The sequence below is a fragment of the Glycine max genome, chromosome 20 (assembly GCF_000004515.6).
Source record: "Glycine max cultivar Williams 82 chromosome 20, Glycine_max_v4.0, whole genome shotgun sequence".
Classification (NCBI taxonomy): domain Eukaryota; kingdom Viridiplantae; phylum Streptophyta; class Magnoliopsida; order Fabales; family Fabaceae; genus Glycine; species Glycine max.
Genome location: NC_038256.2, coordinates 21816351 through 21835712, shown reverse-complemented (window position 1 = coordinate 21835712; position 19362 = coordinate 21816351). Strand labels below are relative to the sequence as shown.

General features: G+C 34.9%; 1 protein-coding gene and 1 non-coding gene across 2 annotated transcripts; both read left to right on the top strand.

Annotated features, from left to right (window-relative positions):
* The first annotated feature begins 2571 nt into the window (after nt 1-2571).
* On the top strand, nt 2572-2678 carry LOC113000831 (small nucleolar RNA R71). Its single transcript, XR_003266152.1, has one exon. It is a non-coding gene; the product is annotated as a small nucleolar RNA R71 (small nucleolar RNA).
* Nucleotides 2679-15928: 13250 nt separating this feature from the next.
* On the top strand, nt 15929-17080 carry LOC102666115 (VQ motif-containing protein 22). Its single transcript, XM_006606711.3, has one exon. It carries the CDS (start codon nt 16145-16147, stop codon nt 16844-16846), a length of 702 nt encoding a protein of 233 aa, XP_006606774.1. The 5' UTR covers nt 15929-16144; the 3' UTR covers nt 16847-17080.
* The last annotated feature ends 2282 nt before the right edge of the window (nt 17081-19362 follow it).

Genomic DNA, 19362 nt, shown 5'->3' with positions numbered 1-19362 from the left:
AGGAAACAGTAGTGGGATTTACCTGCCAGGCGTTCAAGCATCTGGTCAATGAATGGCAGGGGAAAATGGTCCTTTTTGGTAACTTGGTTCAGCCTCTTATAGTCAATGCAGACTCTCCAACTGTTCTGCACCCGAGTAGGAATCAGCTGCTCCTTCTCATTTCTGATCACTGTGAGGCCAGTCTTCTTCGGGACTACCTGGACGGGACTCACCCATTGGCTATCAGAGATAGGATAAATGATTCTAGCTTGCAAAAGCTTGGTTATCTCCTTCTTCACTACATCAAGAATCACCGGGTTGAGTCTTCTCTGTGGTTGTCTTACCAGTTTAGCTCCATCCTCTAAATTTATTCGATGCATACATGTGGATGGGCTAATACCAGGAATGTCTGCTAGGGTCCAGCCTATAGCCTTCTTATGCTTCTTGAGAACTGACAACAACTTCTCCTCTTGCTCATCAGCAAGGGAGGCAGATATAATCACTGGAAAACTCTTGCTATCATCCAAGTAAGCGTATTTTAAATTTGATGGTAGAGGCTTCAATTCTGGTGTGGTCGGCTGGACAGTGATGGAAGGGGATGGTTTCTCAGCCTTTACCTCATAAAGAAAGTCAGAGGTATGTGTACTTCCTGAAACATGGTTAGTCCTATCTGACTCTATAAAATCAATCTCAAGAGGTAAAACACCACCACCAGGCATGAAATCAATATCACTCTCAGCATCAAATTCAGACATATGATCAAGTACAATTTCAGACTCAATCCATGAAGAGTGAGAGGCATGCAGATTAGAATAAAGATCAGTCATGTATTCATCAACAACATGGTCAATTATTTCAGCACGAAATACAGAAAGATCTTCAGATGGGTATTTCATAGCATCCAGAATATTAAAATGAACAGTTATATCACCAAACTCCATGGACAGTGTGCCTGCATAAACATCTATCTTAGTTCTAGCAGTTTTCATAAAGGGTCTGCCTAGAATGATGGGAACTGATCCTTGAGAAAATCCATCTTCCATATTCAAAATATAAAAATCAACAGGGAAAATCAGTTCACCAACTCTAACTAAGACATCTTCTATGAAACCAACAGGGTAGGCAACACTTCTATTAGCTAAATGAATTACCACATCAGTTGACTGCAAGGGGCCTAGAGATAGAGAATTAAAAATAGACAGAGGCATAACACTAACAGAAACTCCTAAATCTAGCATGGCATTGTCAAACTTACTATTCCCTATGATACAAGGTATGCTGAATGTACCTGGATCTTTGCATTTTTCAGGAATTTGAGGAACAGATTTACCAATCAATGCGGAGACATTTCTGCCCATGCTAATCCGTTCACTTCCTTTAAGCTTCCACTTATTAGTGCACAGCTCCTTCAAGAATTTGGCATATCTTGGAATTTGCTTTATTGCATCCAACAGAGGTATGTTTACCTCTACCTTTCTAAACGTTTCCAAGATCTCTTTCTCTGCCTCTTCCATTTTTTTGTTGGAAACTGCTCTTGGAGGGAATGGAAGAGGGGGAATGTGCTGCTTCTACAAATCAGAATTACCTGTGGAAGAAGATTCACCTGCACAGAAATTGTTAGGTAAATTTTTGTCATCACCTTTTTCTGGAATAGAGTGAAGTTTGGCAGGTTCATTTGTAGATGAGGAAGGTGGTACGGGTTGAGGTCCTTGACATTGCTTTCCCGACCTCAATGAAATGGCACTGACATTTTTGGGATTTTGGACAGCTTGAGAAGGCAGCTTGTCAGAATTCTGGGACTGTTGTTGATTCAATTGGGTAGCCAATTGTCCCATCTGATTGGTTAAACTCTGAATGGAGGCTCTAGTCTCTTGCTGAAACTGCATGTTCTGCATAGTCATTTGCCTCACAAGTTCTTCGAGGGAAGGTTGTGGAGGGGCCTCAACTGTTGGCTGTTTCTGGGGTTGTTGCTGTTGTTGGATTGGTGGAGGAATGTATGGTCTGCTTGGGCCAGCAGCATTTTGGAAGGAAGGAGCAGGCTGCTGTTGTTGTTGCTGAGGGCTGGACCATCTGAGGTTAGGGTGATTCCTCCATCCAGGGTTGTCTCTGTTGCTGGAAAGGTCATAATTGCTCTGTTGTGGTTGATTTTGCTGCTGAGGTTGAGGAGGTCTATTGTAAATATTTGCAGCATAAGCTTCAGGCTGCTCAATTGCTCCAGGTTGCTGCATGGAAGGGCAAAGGTTTGTATGGTGGTCAGCAGAGGAGCACAAACCACAAACCCTTGCGACAGGTACAAATTTCTGATTCAAGGCCAGCTGGGTTACCAAGTTAACCAATGCATCCAGTTTTCCTTCAAGCTTCTTAGTTTCAGATGATGCAGATGGGTTTGTAGCTACCTCATGCACTCCTCTAATGACTATGGCATCATTTCTGGCGCTAAACTGCTGGGAGTTGGAGGCCATCTTCTCAATTAAATTTCTGGCTTCAGCAGGAGTCATGTCTCCAAGGGCTCCACCACTGGCAGCATCTATCATACTTCTCTCCATATTACTGAGTCCTTCATAAAAATATTGGAGAAGAAGCTGTTCTGAAATCTGATGGTGGGGGCAACTGGCACATAGTTTCTTAAATCTCTCCCAGTACTCATACAGGCTCTCTCCACTGAGTTGTCTAATACCTAAGATACCCTTCCTGATGGTTGTGGTCCTAGAAGCAGGGAAAAATTTCTCTAAGAATACTCTCTTAAGGTCATCCCAGCTCGTGATGGACCTTGGAGCAAGGTAATACAACCAGTCCTTTGCCACTCCCTCTAATGAATGAGGAAAAGCCTTCAGAAATATGTGATCCTCTTGGACATCTGGGGGTTTCATGGTGGAGCAGACAATGTGAAATTCTTTCAAATGTTTGTGCGGGTCTTCACCTGCAAGGCCATGAAACTTTGGAAGCAAATGAATCAGTCTAGTTTTAAGAACATATGGGACATCCTCATCAGGGTATTGGATGCACAAGCTTTCGTAGGTGAAATCAGGTGCAGCCATTTCCCTTAGAGTCCTCTCACGAGGTGGAGGTTGTGCCATGTTCTCAGAATGTGCAAAATCAGAATGCTCAGAATCAGAATGCTCAAAATTATAATGCTCAAGATCAGGATGTTCAAAATCACCAATAACAGAATGCACAGATTCACCAGTTATGGAATGCTCAGAATGATCAAAAGGTATAAAATGATGCCTAACTAATCTATGAAATGTCCTATCTATCTCAGGATCAAATGGTTGTAAGTCAGATGGATTGCCTCTAGTCATACACTACATTCAGCATGCACACAACTAGTTGCCTTGTCATGTAAATAAAGGTGCAGGTTTGAACTACAACTACCCTCAAATGATATCCAAATGACTTGAAATTTTGTGAGCAACCCTATAAAATGATGAGAAGATAGCACAAAAACTTTCAGGCAAAAATTCAAAGTCTAACTATGAAAGCTAAAAATGGTAGGTTAAGAAAAATAAGTGAATAAAACTTGAAAAATAAAAAACTTTTGACAGAATCGCTTTTTTTGGACGATGGAGATTTCTGCCTCCACTCTATTTTTTTTTCCAAGGTAGTTTCATGTCAAATGGAATTGAATTGATTTGACATTGTGAAGGCTTGGAGGGGTTGATGGGGACCCGGTTGATCGAGGTCGTACCCGAATCAAATAAACATGAAAATGCAGTAACTAGGAAGTGATCCTAGGTCGTTTCCCAACGAGCAGTGACAAACCAAATGTTCATAATATACTTGCAGTAACAGTAACGATTGGGGGGGGTGTTTGTTTGTTTTGTGATTAAAGAGCAGAACAAGTAAACTGGAATACGAAACTACTAATATTAAAAACGGGTTGTTTCCTCTGATTCAGAAGCCATTCTCTTATCCTTGGTTATGGAGAATTTGTCCCTAACAGTCAACCACTTAATCTAACCCTATTTCAATTTACTAAGCGAAAATCAACTTAGGGTTTTCAATATGTGATTAGGCACCACATACACCAGTTAGCCCTTCGTCCATTAAGCATGAACGCAAGTTAGGCTCAGAGGCAATTAATCGAACACGAAGCGTGCACTGATTAATATTCACGAATTTGGGATACTGGTGAAGGGAGAACTGCCAGGAAACCACATTACAAGCGAAACCTCAAAGAGAGTTGGGCTTCATCCTCAAAAGGAAACAACACCAGAAAATCTAGCCTTCCATGGATTCAAACAGAAAACGCAATTGAAACATGAAGAAGAAACGTAAATGAACGGAAACGTAAATGAACAGAAACGTAAACGAACAGAAATGTAAAATGGAACAGAAACGTAAATGAGAGTAGAAGAAGAAGCAAGAACGAAATTGTAATTAGAAGCAGAAAACGTAAAATTGCATTACGAACTCAGAAGCATCAAAACAGAAAAACGAAAACCCTAAAACAAAGCTCTGAATAATGAATAGCATAACAGAATAGAATGCCTTGCACGAATCCCAAGGTAGCTATTTAAAAAGAGTCACTCAAAGTCACTGGGCCCTATTACAATACTCTGGCCCAAAACGAAATAAACATTGAACAACATAAAATAAAATTGCGAAATTTCCTAATTAGATATTAACTAAGGTAAGCTCTGCTTTATTTGCCCTCTTCAAGTCCACAACTAAAATCCGGATTAAGCCCAATGTTTCATTAATTCCTGAAATTAGATTAAAAACATCAAATTAGCTAAATGAGCCCAAATAATAAAATTGCCTAATTAATTGACAGTTAAGACCAATCAATAATTAAAATGGTGCAAAAAGGGTTTAGAAAATAGAAGAAAATGATGGCACATCACCGGTGCTGAGAGGAACGAGGAGAAGGGCTACGTACGTGTACGTGAGCTCAATTTAAAGGTGGGCAACTGGGGATGGTGTGCTTATGCCTGAGCTTGTGGAAATGGGATATTTGTTTTGCGCCATCGCCCGATCGCCTCCTAGTACCACATATGACAGGTGCCCCATAACCCAATAAGCCCTATGTGAGAAAGCGTGGAAGAGTCAGTCTTCCAACTTTTATTAGTTGACCACAGAGTAGTACTTGAGGATATGTCGCGGGGGTCAGGAGACCTAGGGGACGTCAGGTGGGGTGCTATTGCCCAAAACCAAGCTTGGCCAATCCCGACCCAACCCGGGCATAGTCAGCCAGTGAGAACCTGTGACGTACCTCAGCAGGCGAGCTCCTGGCAGTCAACCAATAAAGAAACAAAAGTCCACGAAGCAAGGAGGCTTGTGTGGCAACTGGCCAGCTATCTATCTTGTGTTTTTATTTGAAAATTCCCTCTGGTAATCGATTACAAGACATTGTGTAATCGATTACAGGGTTTAAAAATTGAAACAGAACATTCAGTAGCTGCTGGTAATCGATTACCATTTGTATGTAATCGATTACACAGTGTTATATGCTGCTGGTAATCGATTACCATTTATGTGTAATCGATTACACAGTGTAAATTTAAAGTTCCAATGTGAAATGGCTGTTGTAATTCATTTTTGGGCACTGGTAATCGATTACATACTTTGGTAATCGATTACCAGAGAGGAAATCTCTTGAAAAAGACCTTTTGACTGTGCGTAGCCGTTATGGGACGCATTGTATTGTTACCTGTGTAGTTAGATTTCTTGTGAATGAGTCTACCCCCTTTCTTTTATCTCTTGTAGATCGCGATGGCAGCACAGTTGATCCATGATCGCGTCGTGATGGAGTTCCTAGAGGGTGTTTGGGAGACCCTCGAAGGCAATGAGAGGTGTCGATTCCGTGGAACAGTTCGACTCACTGCTACTTCGCTAGTACATCCGGAGCAACCCGCACGCCTGTGGAGTGGATACTACCTACGCCTACTCCATATCGACTAGTTGAGCATGTTCAATTGATAGAGGTGTCATCCTCTGAAGAGGATCTTGAAGAGGACCCAAAGGAGTTATCTCCTGAACCTGCTATGGATGCCCTTGACTTACCAGAGGATGATGAGGACCCACTCCTTGATGTTGATTCTCCAGAGGATATTATGCCAGCATCTGAGGCAGACTCTACAGAGGAGAGTGACCCTGGAGGGACAATGAATAGTGACGACTCTTCATCATAGCAGACGGCTCCTTAGATTAAGCATACATACTTTTGTGGGTGGGTGTATCTAGTTCAGACTGCTAGGTTTACTCTTTTGATTTTTGGGTGGGTAGACCTCTTGTATAGAAATTTTGATGATTGTATATATATTGTGGCTGAAGCCACCACAGTTGTTACCTTTGCTCTAGATGTCACTGTGCTATTTTGCAAACTACCATGTTTTGGACAGTTTTTGATGATGAAAACAATTATGTTTTATCTTGTTATTTGAAAAAGAAATGTTAACGAACTTTATTTGAAAAGAGTTTATCGACCGCACCTTATTATTTCTCACGTGACGACCTAAAATGATGGTTGGTATTTTTTTTCTGAAAAAGAAAAAATGTTTGGAGGTTATAAGTGATCAGAAAGAAATGAATTGGAATAGAGTTGTGAACTAGCCACTCAAGACTCTATAGTGATAATTTTCCTTCTAAAATTAATTACCGTGAAATAAATAACAGTGAGAAAAAAGAAGAGAAAAAAAATTTGCCATGGTTTCTGCTATTTAATTTATTACTATTAAACCAGTCATTATTTAGGGACGCCACAGTAATCGATTACCAGAGAGCCTGGTCAGTTACAGGATACGCCTGTAATCGATTACTAGAGGTTGTAATCAATTACAGGTCATCCCTGCCTATAAAAGCTGCACTTTCGTAGAACCCTCATTCTTCTCTTCTCCTTAACGGCGCCCAACCTCCCCTCAACTTCAAATCCTCATAACTTTCTCTTTTCTTGGCCAAATTACTTCAAACAAAGCCTAAAATTCTTATTTTTCAATTCTCTACAAAGCCCACCAATCAGAATTAGCTGAAACAACCTCTAATGGCATAATCGTCGAAGAAATAAAAGGGATCCTCCTCCACCACTATCGCTGCAAGCCATCGTCGCCACGAACCATCCACTAACCCACCAGCACCAATTCCTCCTTCTCTTTCATCTCCCTAGTCCTAAACTTTGTTTTCTTCCGATGACCAGCATCAGAGGTATTATTCACAATTCTTCAATCGCATCCTTCTTGACCCTAAGTACTTAGATATTGAATTCTTTGATGGTGAAACATTTGATTGCTACCAAGTGTTTCAAAATTCTGGTCTGGTTGAATTTATGTCTCTGAAATTGCCTTACTTTCCTAAATTAGTTAGAGTCTTTTATAATAATTTGAAAATTCAAGATGGAGTCATTTATTCTGAGCTGCATCAAATTCCTATTATTGATGATTAGTCCTTATTTTATTCATTGACTAAGCTAAGCAGTCAAGGTGTTCCTTTTTAGGGCACTCTTGTTGATGACTGGAAACCTGATTATTCAAGTCATAATGCTCGAAAAATGGTCTCAATAACCATGCTGACATGACCGGCAAATTGCTTGCTGGGTCATTTACTTTTGAGTGTTGCATCATGCACTATGTTCTTTGTCGCATTTTGCTTCCTAGGTCCACTAATCTTGCCCAGGCCTCTGAGGAGGATTTAATCTTGTTGTGGGCCCTTCAAACTGGTCGCCAGATTGGTTGGGCCCATCTTGTTCGGTACCGAATGCATAAGGCATTATGGGCCAAAGCAGCTCTTCCATATCCCCATCTTGTTACCTTATTTCTTCAGCATTTCAATACTCCCTTGGATGATGAGCCTTTTGTCAAAGTTAAACGCTCTTTTGCTATTGGTGTTGGTGTTGTTACATCTTTTGGTTATCGGAAAGACATGGATGGTCAGTGGGTACACAAGCAAGACCTACCACCTCCCATTCCCGATGAGCGTAGACGGTCTCCACCACCGCAAAGGGATACCTCTTATTCTCTCTTAACTGACGTCCTCACTAAAGTCTGAGATCTTATAGCTTTTGTTGGTGAGCTCTTTGATGCGATGGATTCTCGTATCACACGTCTTGAAGATGATATGAGTTTTATCTGGCGTTGCTTCGATCCACCTACAGATTCTTAGTTGTTTTCTCATGTTCTACGTCATTCATTTTCTGGACATTTTTACTATTTAGCCTTGTATTTTGGCTTTAGATACTTGATACTTTGGTTAACTTTTGGATATTTTGCTTTTGATTGCTTTTTGCCTTGGATATTTAGTTTATGGTTTGCTTTTGTTTGGATATTTAGCCTTTGATTGGCTTTTGCTTTGGTTTAGATCTTTAGACTTTGCTTGACTTTTAATTTGCTTGACTTATGTTGTGGTTGATTAAGTTTGTGGATGAGTTACGCTACTTGCTCTGAATATTTTCTGGATGTGTTCTTTTCTCCATTCATTTTTGGCTTTTTGATGTTGCCAAAGGAGGAGAGAAACTACGGGTAGATTTTATCTAAAAACTAGGCCATAAATTCCAAGTTTAAGGGGGAGTAAGGATGAGTGCACGCATTACAAATTGTATATCGTTTATCTTGTTTTCAGATTGTTGTCATCATCAAAAAGGGGGAGATTGTAGAAGCATATGTTGTATGAAGCTTTTGATGATGCCAAAAAGATGAAAGCTATTCAAGATTGATCAAAGTCAAGATCAAGAATTCAAGAGAAACGATTAACAATTACTCCATTGTATGTTAAAAGAATCCCTTAAAAGAGACTGCAAAGGTTTAACCTTAGGTTAATTCTTCAAAACATCTTACAAAAGTTTTTAAGTAAAACTCTATTTTTGAAAATATGTTTTTCTCTCTGGTAATCGATTACCAGAGGCTGTAATCGATTACTAGAAGAAAAAATAAGTTTTAAACAGTTTTAGAAAACATTTGAATTTGAATTTTGAATGTGTAATCGATTACAAAGAGCTTGTAATCGATTACCATAGATAAAACTGTTTTAAACAACTTTTAGAAAATTTTGAATTTAAATTTTAAATTTGTAATCGATTACAACAGTTGTGTAATCGATTACCAGTCACAAAATTTTGAAATTCAAATCTGAAGAGTCATAACTCCTCAAAATTAATTATGTAATCGATTACCACATATCTGTAATCGATTACCAGTGAGAAAATTTTGAAAATAACTCTGAAAAGTCACAATTGTTCACAAGTTTTTGAAAGGCCACCAAAGGTCTATAAATATGTGACTTGAGTTTGAAATTATTCAGAGTTTTTCAGAACTATAATTGTCCTATCCTCTCAAAAGAAAGCCTTTGGCCAAACACTTGCAATATCATTAAGGGTTCTTATAAGATCTTCATCTTGTAACATTCTTCTCTACAAGAGAGAAATATTCTTCTTACTTTAAAGCAAACAATTGTTGTTCAAGAGACAGTGGGTCTCTTGATTTGTAAGGATATCTAAACACAAGGGAAGGGTATCCCTGTGTGATTCAGAATTTGTAAAAGGAATTTACAAGTTAGTGGAAATCTCAAGTGGGTTACTTGAGAACTGGACGTAGGCACAGGGCATGGCCGAACCAGTATAAAACTGAGTTTGCATTTCTCTCTTCCCTAAACTTCTTTAATTTATTGCATGTTATTTTTGCTTTGCTTATTTTAAAGAAGTATCAATTGATTTGTTCTTCATTTCCTTCATATTAAGTCTGCATATTCTATTTCAAGAGAGAATTAAAATTTGATTAGGGAAAATTTTTAAAACTTAATTCACCCCCCCCCCCCCCTCTTAAGTTATTGAGGCCACTTGTTTAACAGAATTTTGAGTTGTTGTGGCCACAAATGAAGGTTTGGCTTGAAGAGTTACTTTGTAAAAAGATGGTTTAAATGCACCATCGTGTAGTTCTAGCCTTCTAGTGTACAAAAGGAAGATTAGACACAACACAACTATGTTTTGTTTTATATCGACCATAAATAATCCTACTCGAGTTAGGTAGGATTACTATGGGATAACAAAGCTCAACACAGCTATTTCGTATATGATTATACACTTGTTCATTTTAATGCATCATTTAAAACATTTGATTGGAAATGGTTTCAATAACTCTCGAGTTATAAAGTTTAACTCTAAGATGAATGCTTTTGAAATAATCTAGATGGTTTAAATGCACCATTGTGTAGTTTTAGCCTTCTAGCATACAAAAGGAAGATTAGACACAACATAACTATGTTTTTTTATATTTACCACAAATAATCCTACTCAAGTTGGGTAGGATTACTATGGGACAACAAAGCTCAACACAACTATTTCATATATGATTATACACTTGTTCATTTTAATGCATCATTTAAAACATTTGATTGGAAATGGTTTCGATGAATTTCGAGTGATAAAGTTTTAACTCTGAGATGAATGTTTTTGAATTAATTTTTGAATATTTAGTGTTAAGTCAAAATACATTTGTATCTTAAGATGAATCAGGACTCCTAATTATTTTTATTAGATGCAAATAAATACAAATGTTAAAAGTTATGTCTTATGCGTTAGCAGAACATGCTTCACAAATATGTGTCTGAAGCATCAAACGGTAGCAAAATATAGCCATGATCTGATACAATATTTAAGAGTTGGCATTTAAGACTTCATTTAATACTCTTTGTCTGAGATTCATTTTGTAGAGACATTCTCTTAGGATCTGTCGAATTCTATGAAAAATAAATGAAGCTCAAGATCCAAAAGTTGCCTAACTCCATCAAAAGGCGCACTTTGTTATGCAGACTTGTCTTAACCAAGGGGAAGTGATTTTTTGTTGAAGTACTCTACATGAAAGCCAATCAAAGTGGTTTCTCTACATGGGAAAGGATGCATATTTAATACAAACATTAAATGTTTTAATGGCCATAATCATCAAACAAAGCTCAAGTAAAGAAATCCACTTGTTGTGAGACAACAAACACTTGAAGATGAAGGCCTATATTAGAAAAGTTCTCAAAACACTTTGAACATATTAAGAGAAAAGACTAGATGTTAATTGTATATCCATCTGTAAGACAATCATAAAGTTAGTCATTGTGAAAACACAAAAAACAAATCTTTTCTGATTTATAGAGACGGGAGTAGCTTGGTAACACAAAAAATATTAGGTTGTATAAAGCTTGGGGTAGAGCTTGATTTGTAGAGGCAAAAGTGGTCATGACAAAATACTTACAACTTGTGTGAAGTTAGTGGAACTCTCTGGTTTGCCAAGAATTGTACATAGTCTCAAGATAGAGAAGAACCTATATAATTTCTTGCATCTTATTTGTGCTTATCTCTTTTTAGTTTTAACTGACTTAAGGTTTGAATTTGATTTTGTTTTTTTTTTTTAAATCTCTTCAATTTATAAAATTGATTTTTATCATCTTAGGGTTTTAATCATCTGAATGTGATATTTGCCTTTACATTTAGTCTTACGATCATCAATGCACAAGGACTAATTTTACCTATTTTTTGAAGTATAAAGACTAAATTGATTGATTTCAAACTATGCTAAATGTCATTTTTGGTCCATTATGTTTTAGTGTTTTTTAATTTTGGTACATTAAGTTTTATAAGTCTTGTTTAGGTCCTTTATGTTTTCGAAGGGTTTTGGTTTTGGTCATTTTTTCCAATTTTATGTTGACAACGTTAGTGGTTTTAATTTTTAAAATTTTGAAATAATTAATTTAATATAGCAGCAGCTAAAAACCGTTACTATCTTTATTTTGGTCTATTCAACTTCACTCTTAAATGGCTTTACTTCCATCCTTTCTCATTCTCCTATTTTTCATAGCAATAGTTGTTGGACAAGTGGCCTTAATAACTTAAGAGGGGGGATGAATTAAATTTTAAAATTTTCCCACTAACAAATTTTCACTCCCTTTTAAATGATATATGATAGGCTCAAAATGTAGAAGATGGAGAAGCAATCAATTGAATAATGTTCTTTTAAATGTGCAAGATGGAGTAAACTACAATAAAATAATTGAGATAAGAGAAGAGAGAATTGCAAACTCATTTTATCCTAGTTCGGCCACTTCTCGTGCCTAAGTCCAGTCCTCAAGCAACCCACTTGAGATTTTTCACTATCTTTGTAAACTCTTTATAACTTTTAAAGACACCTTGGAATTCCTCTCCCTTGTGTTCAGGATTCTCACAAGTCAAGAGATGAACAATCTCTTGATCATAACAATGTTTTTAGAATGTACAGAAGAATTTCTCTCTTTCAAAGATGATAATACAAATTGAAGATCTTAGAAGACTACTCAATTGATTTGCAAGTGTTTGGCCAATAGTTATTTGGAGAGCATTTGACAATTAATTTCTCTTTTTAAAATCTCTCTCTAGTTTTTGAAGTCAAACACACACATATATAGGTCCATTGTGCCTTTTCAAAATGGTTTGAAGAGATGTGTCTTTTCAAAAAGCTTTTCTGAAATTTTATCACTGTTAATCGATTATAGGATTATGGTAATCGATTACACGGTTATATTTCTGAAGAGTCATGACTTTTCAAAGGTTTTTTGAAATCTCTTCATTGGTAATCAAAATTCAAATAGTTTTGTGTCGTTAGTTAAAAATATCTTCACAAACTCTCTGGTAATCGATTACACAGTTTAGTAATTGATTACCAGTTCAAAAATATCTTTTTGAACTGATTTAGCCTTTGATATAAGAGTGTTTGATACTAAAGACGTTGAGGCCAAACTAAAGCAATCAAATTGAGATTCTTTAAACAAATTTACTAAGTTTTTATCTTAGATTTACTTGATCTTGTTCTTTTGACTTGATTCAATCCATGCTCATCAAGTAACCTTTTTGGCATCATCAAAACCTGCATGATATTCATTCACAACAGTCACACCGGTTCTTTTTCTTCCCTAGAAAATAAAACATTCATAATCCAAGTGCATCACGAAACCAAGCCTTCCATATTCCCAACCTACAAACATTGGTACGAGTCCTCCCCCTCTTCCATTTCCAACAACACTTCCATAATCCACATGTATGACATTGTTTTACATGGCTTCTTCGCAAATCTATCACCTTCAGAGGCGCATAAGCTACAATCACTTAGCCATGCCATCACACTCTTACCTAAACAAGTTTGTTCCCTTCATATCATGCACTCCCCTAAGTTTCTTGATGTAACCATCGCTTATAAGACCAAGTTGCTACATGAGACCGATTTTGGGCCGTTTGTTTGGATTTGTGGGGTTTGGTACTCAGATTTTAGATAAAATGGGAAATCATAAAGGGAGAGCACGCATAAGAGGGAGATGTGGATCTGGGTTCTTGAGGGTGGCAACATGTGGTTGTGGTGGTGGTTGCGTGTATCTGGGTTTGTGGGGTCGAGGGTGGAAATGTGTTGTTGTTGTGATGCTTGGTTGGTGGTGGTCATGCAGATCTGCGTTCGTGGGAGGGAAGAATGGAATGGGTGATGGACAATGATGATAAGGTATTGGTGGTTGCATGCTTCAGAGTGGTGGTGTATTTGGGGCGGAGGTGGTGGGTCACAGTATGGATATAGGATGGCATGATGGTGTTGTTTGGTGGATGGAACTTGCGAATTTGGGTTTTTTGTTGATGATGACTTGTGGTTTGGTGATGTGGTGGGTTAGTTGATGCAAATGGCCAAATTTGGTTGGGAAAGAAGATGACGAAGGTTAGGAAAGAAGAATTGGTGGTGCAAAGAGTTAGATTGGAGGAGATAACATTTTTTTAGTGGTGTATAATCTTTAAAATAAAATAAAGATAATTATAATTTTTAATTATCATTATTTTAAATTAATTATTTAAAAATTTAAAAATTAACATAACATTAACATTTCTAAAAAAAGTTGATAAAAAGATCAAATTAAAATCCATCGAAAATATATAAGACTAAAATAAAACTTTTAAAATTTAATGAAAAAAATTAAACATAATGAAAAAAATAACATTTAACCTTTAAAACTATAGAGATTAAAAAAATTAATAAAAAATAAAAAAGAGTAAAAATACTCTAGAGTTTGACCCTAAGACGAGTGTTTTTGAATAAATGTGAATGTTTATAAATTGTCATAAAATAATTTTTAAAAAATTGAAATAATTTGAACCTTTTCTTTAAAACCTACTGTTCAGAAATTGATTTTCGCAAAGAATGAGTCTCCGGTCCCGAAGATCACCTACCTCCACAAACACAAACAAATGGGAGTATGACACTCGAATATGACGTAATCGTGGCGGAGAGGAATGTGGGACGCTACTTCCGCGAAGTGGTAAACACGCACGAGCCACTGACTCTGGGTGCCTTTCAAATGACGCCGTTAACTTCAATTATCAAAGACTTCCAGAAGCCTTAACATCACGGTCAAACACTCAAGCTTTTTTTTTTTTCCTCCCCTTTTTTTCTTAATGATATAGTAGTAACTTTTAAATATACTATTATTGCTTAAATCTTTCAGATAATTTTAAAGCACATAATCATCATTCAATTAAATTAGACAAAAATGTTAGACAACTGAATCTCTTATTGTTTGGTTTAGAAAAAAAAAAGCATAAAATTGAAATGATTTTTATGTTATTTAACTATACAAAAAGTGAAAGAATATATATATATATATATATATATATATATCATTGAAAATATATAAAAATATCTCAAATAAAAAAAACGTATAATTAAAAAAAGATATATTTTTTTCTTTATATTCATTAAAATTTGTCATATTATATTTTTCTCCAAATTGAGAGGAAAGAGTATTTCCTATTTAAAATCAAATTTTATCTCACTTTTTGAAAATATTAAGAACTAGCGGTAGAAAAGTGAGACCAAATTGAATTTATTTTAAAAAATAAATAACATAATTAAATCATTTAAAAATAAAGGAATCCAATTGGATCTATTAAATAAATTAAACGATGAAATTAAATCTCTTGAAAATAAAAAAGGATCAAATTAATTAAAGCTAAACAATAAATTATAGAATTAAAATAGTAATTATACCTTGATATTGTTCGAACTCATTTAAAATTTTTAAATTTCAAATGAATGTTACTTTTTTTAAGGACAAATGAATGTTACTTATTAATAGTTTTTTATAAGAGATTATTAATGCATTTAAACATATTATTTCACTACCAAAAGCAATATTACCCAAAAAACCGAATTATATCGTCGTTGGTATGATTAAATATCTCACATTATTATTGAGATTATTTGATTAAAATTTGTATCCTTCACTCTTTTATCAAATTAAAATCAATAATAACTTTCTAAATGATTAAAAATACATATAATTATTACATAATAAAGTATAAAAAAATATATATCCTTCATTGTGTATATTGACTATTTTATCAAATGAATTTCACTTAATTGGTTAAACATATCTGTGAATTATACTAAATACTTTAATATCTATTTTTTATTTCTATAAATAAAAAATATTAAATAATTTTAGTTTTTTTGGAAATAAAAAAATTTCAACGAGTTAAAAAAATAAATTAAATGAACATCGGTGAATACAAAAGAGTAAGAACTAAGGAATCTAAATATTGTTTCATCTCATAAAGATTGCTGCCGTTGGAAAATTAAAGGCGACAGCATCACGAAAAATTCAACTATATATATTGAAAATATAATTTTTCAATTTTATATTTATCTCTTTTTTCATATATAATCACGTACCTTTTTATTTCACCATGTGTGTTTTTATGAGCTTTCATAATTAAATTAAATCGAACTTTTTAAATATTTTTGTAAAATTATTTTATTACATCTTAATTATATATATATATATATATACACACACTTTTACATTTTGCAATATAGACTTTTGCGTAATGACAAACCTAGCTAATAACGTAACAAAGAAGTAAAATTATATAGTCCAAACTCCAAACTATTCTCACGTGCCATGTCACGTGTTGCCACCTTCCGAATCCAACCTACTATTTTCTCCAAATCCAGAGTGATGATCCTCCATTACGGTCACACTTTTGACTAAAATACCAAATACAAACCTCCATAAGAAAAAGAAGAAAAACCACCATAAATACCAAGCTCAACGCACAACTTTCTTTCCCTCTTACTCTTACCAAACCTTAAAAAAGCCAAAACCACAACGAAAACAAGTCTTCTCCCATCTCATATATTTCCAACATCTCTTCCCCTTCCATTCATTCATTTTACGGTCATTGGCCATGACCCAAACCATGTCAGGCCCAAATGACAGCTGGCTCCAATTCTACAACCAAAATTCCACACCTTCAATCCCTGACTTCACCGTGAGTACTGCTAATGTTACCACTACTACTATCGTTGCGGCCACGAGTCCTTCACAGGACATGTTGAATTCGAGTTCATCAGGCCCGACCCATTTAAGCCCGGAAGGGCGCGTGGCGAAGCCCACCCGCCGTCGCTCCCGGGCCTCGCGGCGAACTCCGACCACTCTGCTAAACACGGACACCACAAACTTCCGGGCCATGGTCCAACAATTCACCGGAGGCCCGAGTGCACCATATGCATCAAACCCATCATTGGCACCACATGTTTTGCCAAACCTCATGGGCTTTGGGTTCCCCTCACGCCCTGTTCCGAGCCCAACCACCCTCGTCATGACGTCATCACCCCCTATATCCTACCTTCAACAACAACACATGTTTCAGCAGCAAAATCAACAGTACAATTTGTATAGTACTGGTGGTGGTGGCACACAAGGTGGTGGAGACAGCAACAACAACAGAATGTTTTTTCAGAGACTAAGTAACAACAACGTTAACCCTATAATGAGTCTTCCAACAAGCAATGTTGTTGTTAGCAATAATAACAACCGTGATGGTGATGGTGGGGCTGTGAATACGCATCATGGACGCTTCCTCCCGAACACTTCTTCTTCTTCTTGATTGATGAATCTGAATCTGAATCTGATGAAAGAAGAAGATGAAGAAATTAAGCACTTCATTATTCTCCAGTAGGAACACGGGTAGCAGTTTTTTTTGTTTTGTTTATCTTTGGTCCGCATGCTGAGGCTCGAAAGTGACATAAAGCAGACAGTTAGGTGCTAACTTGGCCAGAATTGTTGACCAACCAATGTAAAATATATTATATTATATTATATAGGTTTTTAATTACTTTAATATTAGTATTATTAGTTTATTACTACTGTTATTTACTTTTATATTTTTTTTTTTGGTAGAATTGGGCTCTGCTTCTAGATAGCCCCTGGATGGCGCTACCCATCCCAATGTACACTTTTTTATTTTTTATTTTCTTTCTTTTTTTATCTTTCAACTTTTCAAGTACTTGATTAATTTGTGGGGGTTGTTACTTTTATTTACTTGGTAATCATATACTATCTTTTTGCATTTTTTTATTATCTTACATAAAAGTGTTAAATAAAAAATAAATATATTTAATGTGTTAAAAATATAAACTACATTTAATATTTATCATAAGAAAATAGAGAAACTAACAAGGGGATGTTATAAGAGAATTTAAAATTGTTGTTTTTTTACTACAATCTGTCCATTGTTATCTGACTAATTATAGAATCTAGGGTGTGAGTATAGACTTTTCCCATTCCTTTATCCATGAGCAATAAACACTCTATTTTGTTTGATACCAAATATTAATTACTTGGAACTCTTTTAATGAGTGTTATAGTAAGTTCTATTATTACTAGGGGTGGAAATAGGTCAGGTCGAGTCAGGCTTTAAAAGGTCTGAGTCTAGTCTACCATGAAATTTTGAGGCATGAGCTTGATCTATAACCTATCGAAGGTTTTTATTTTGTCTGGCCTGTTTAAAAGTCTAACCTGACCTAATAGCCTTTTTAAAAGCCTTCTTCACATTAAATCTTTAATAGTACTTTGATCTGGAGTAGGAACGTAATAGGAAAGTTAAAGGAAAAGAAAACATTAACAGAAATAGGAAAGCCCATAAAAATAATGAAGAATATAAAGGGACACATGACTCACACCTAAATTGTAATTAAAGTCTTACTTGATTATAGGAATGAAAGTTATGGAGCAATAATGTGTAATCAAAGTCGGCTAGTTTCAAAAAAAATAATTAATTGTACCCAAAAAATAATATAAATATATATTGGTATCCAAAAAATAATATAAGTACATATATATATATATATATATATATATATATATATATATATATATATATATATATATATATATATATATATGTCGGCCTATCAGGCTTATAAGGCTTTTTAATAAGTCTAAGCCCGATCTATTTAATTTAATAGGCTTTTAAAAAAGCCTGAGTCTAACCTTTTAGTTAAATAGGTCAGTCCAGGCCAGACTTTATGTAGGTCAGGTCGTAGGCCCCTGTAAGCTGGCCGGGCCTATTCACACCCCTAATTATTACAAAGATCAAAGAAAAGTTACTACTTTAATGGTTGGAACTTGAATGAGGTTGTAAGTGGGTCGCCGTGGTTGTCATGGCAAGGAGTGCTAAACTTTGACAAAATGATTTACATATAAGTTGACCGGGTAATTATTGTATTTGTAATCTGTGTGTATCTTTGATATGATATGACAATTATGTTTTACGACTTACGTGGATTATATATATATATATATATATATATATATATATATATATATATATATATATATATGAAAAAATATGAAAAAAATATCTTATACAAGAGTAAGATCATTAAAGTTGGACAATATAATCATATATAAAAGGTTGAAATCGATTTAATAATAAAAAATCATATGACATTTTAAAAAATTTACATGATATTAAATTTTGACCGTTCATATTTGGTTATACAGTTCAAATAAATTCTCTCATTTTCATATAAGATTATTTATCTCATATGATATGTCATCTTTATCTCTCTCTCTCTATATATATATATGGTGGAAATTTGTTTAAATGATCAAAATGTAATTTATTATTGTTTTCACACTTGATTTTTTTTATCAATCACATAATTTATTTTATTTAGTGTGAAAAAATCACAATTGTAAGTTCTTTTTATTCAAACTAGTAATTTCTATAGTTAAAGGAATTATGAGATCAATTGAACATACATATATAGATATTTTAACATAATTAGGTATTGTTGTATGTGTTGTCATCAAAAGTATTCATTTTGATGATTAGAATTTGTACCAAAAGTGATTTCAACAATAAAAAAGACAAAGATATTATAGATAAAAAAATGCACTTCTTCAAAATGTAATCAAAATAATCATCTAATAATTTTGTAGTTTTTTTTATAATAAAAATGTTCATGAACAAATAGAAATGTTTAAATTAATTGGTAATCAAAGTTGAACAAGAACATACTTGTAATGTAAAAGACTTTGGAAAATAAATTGAATTAAAAAGCAAATAAAGTTAAAATGACAAGAGTGTAAAGTGTTTTGAAATGTAAATTGAAGTTA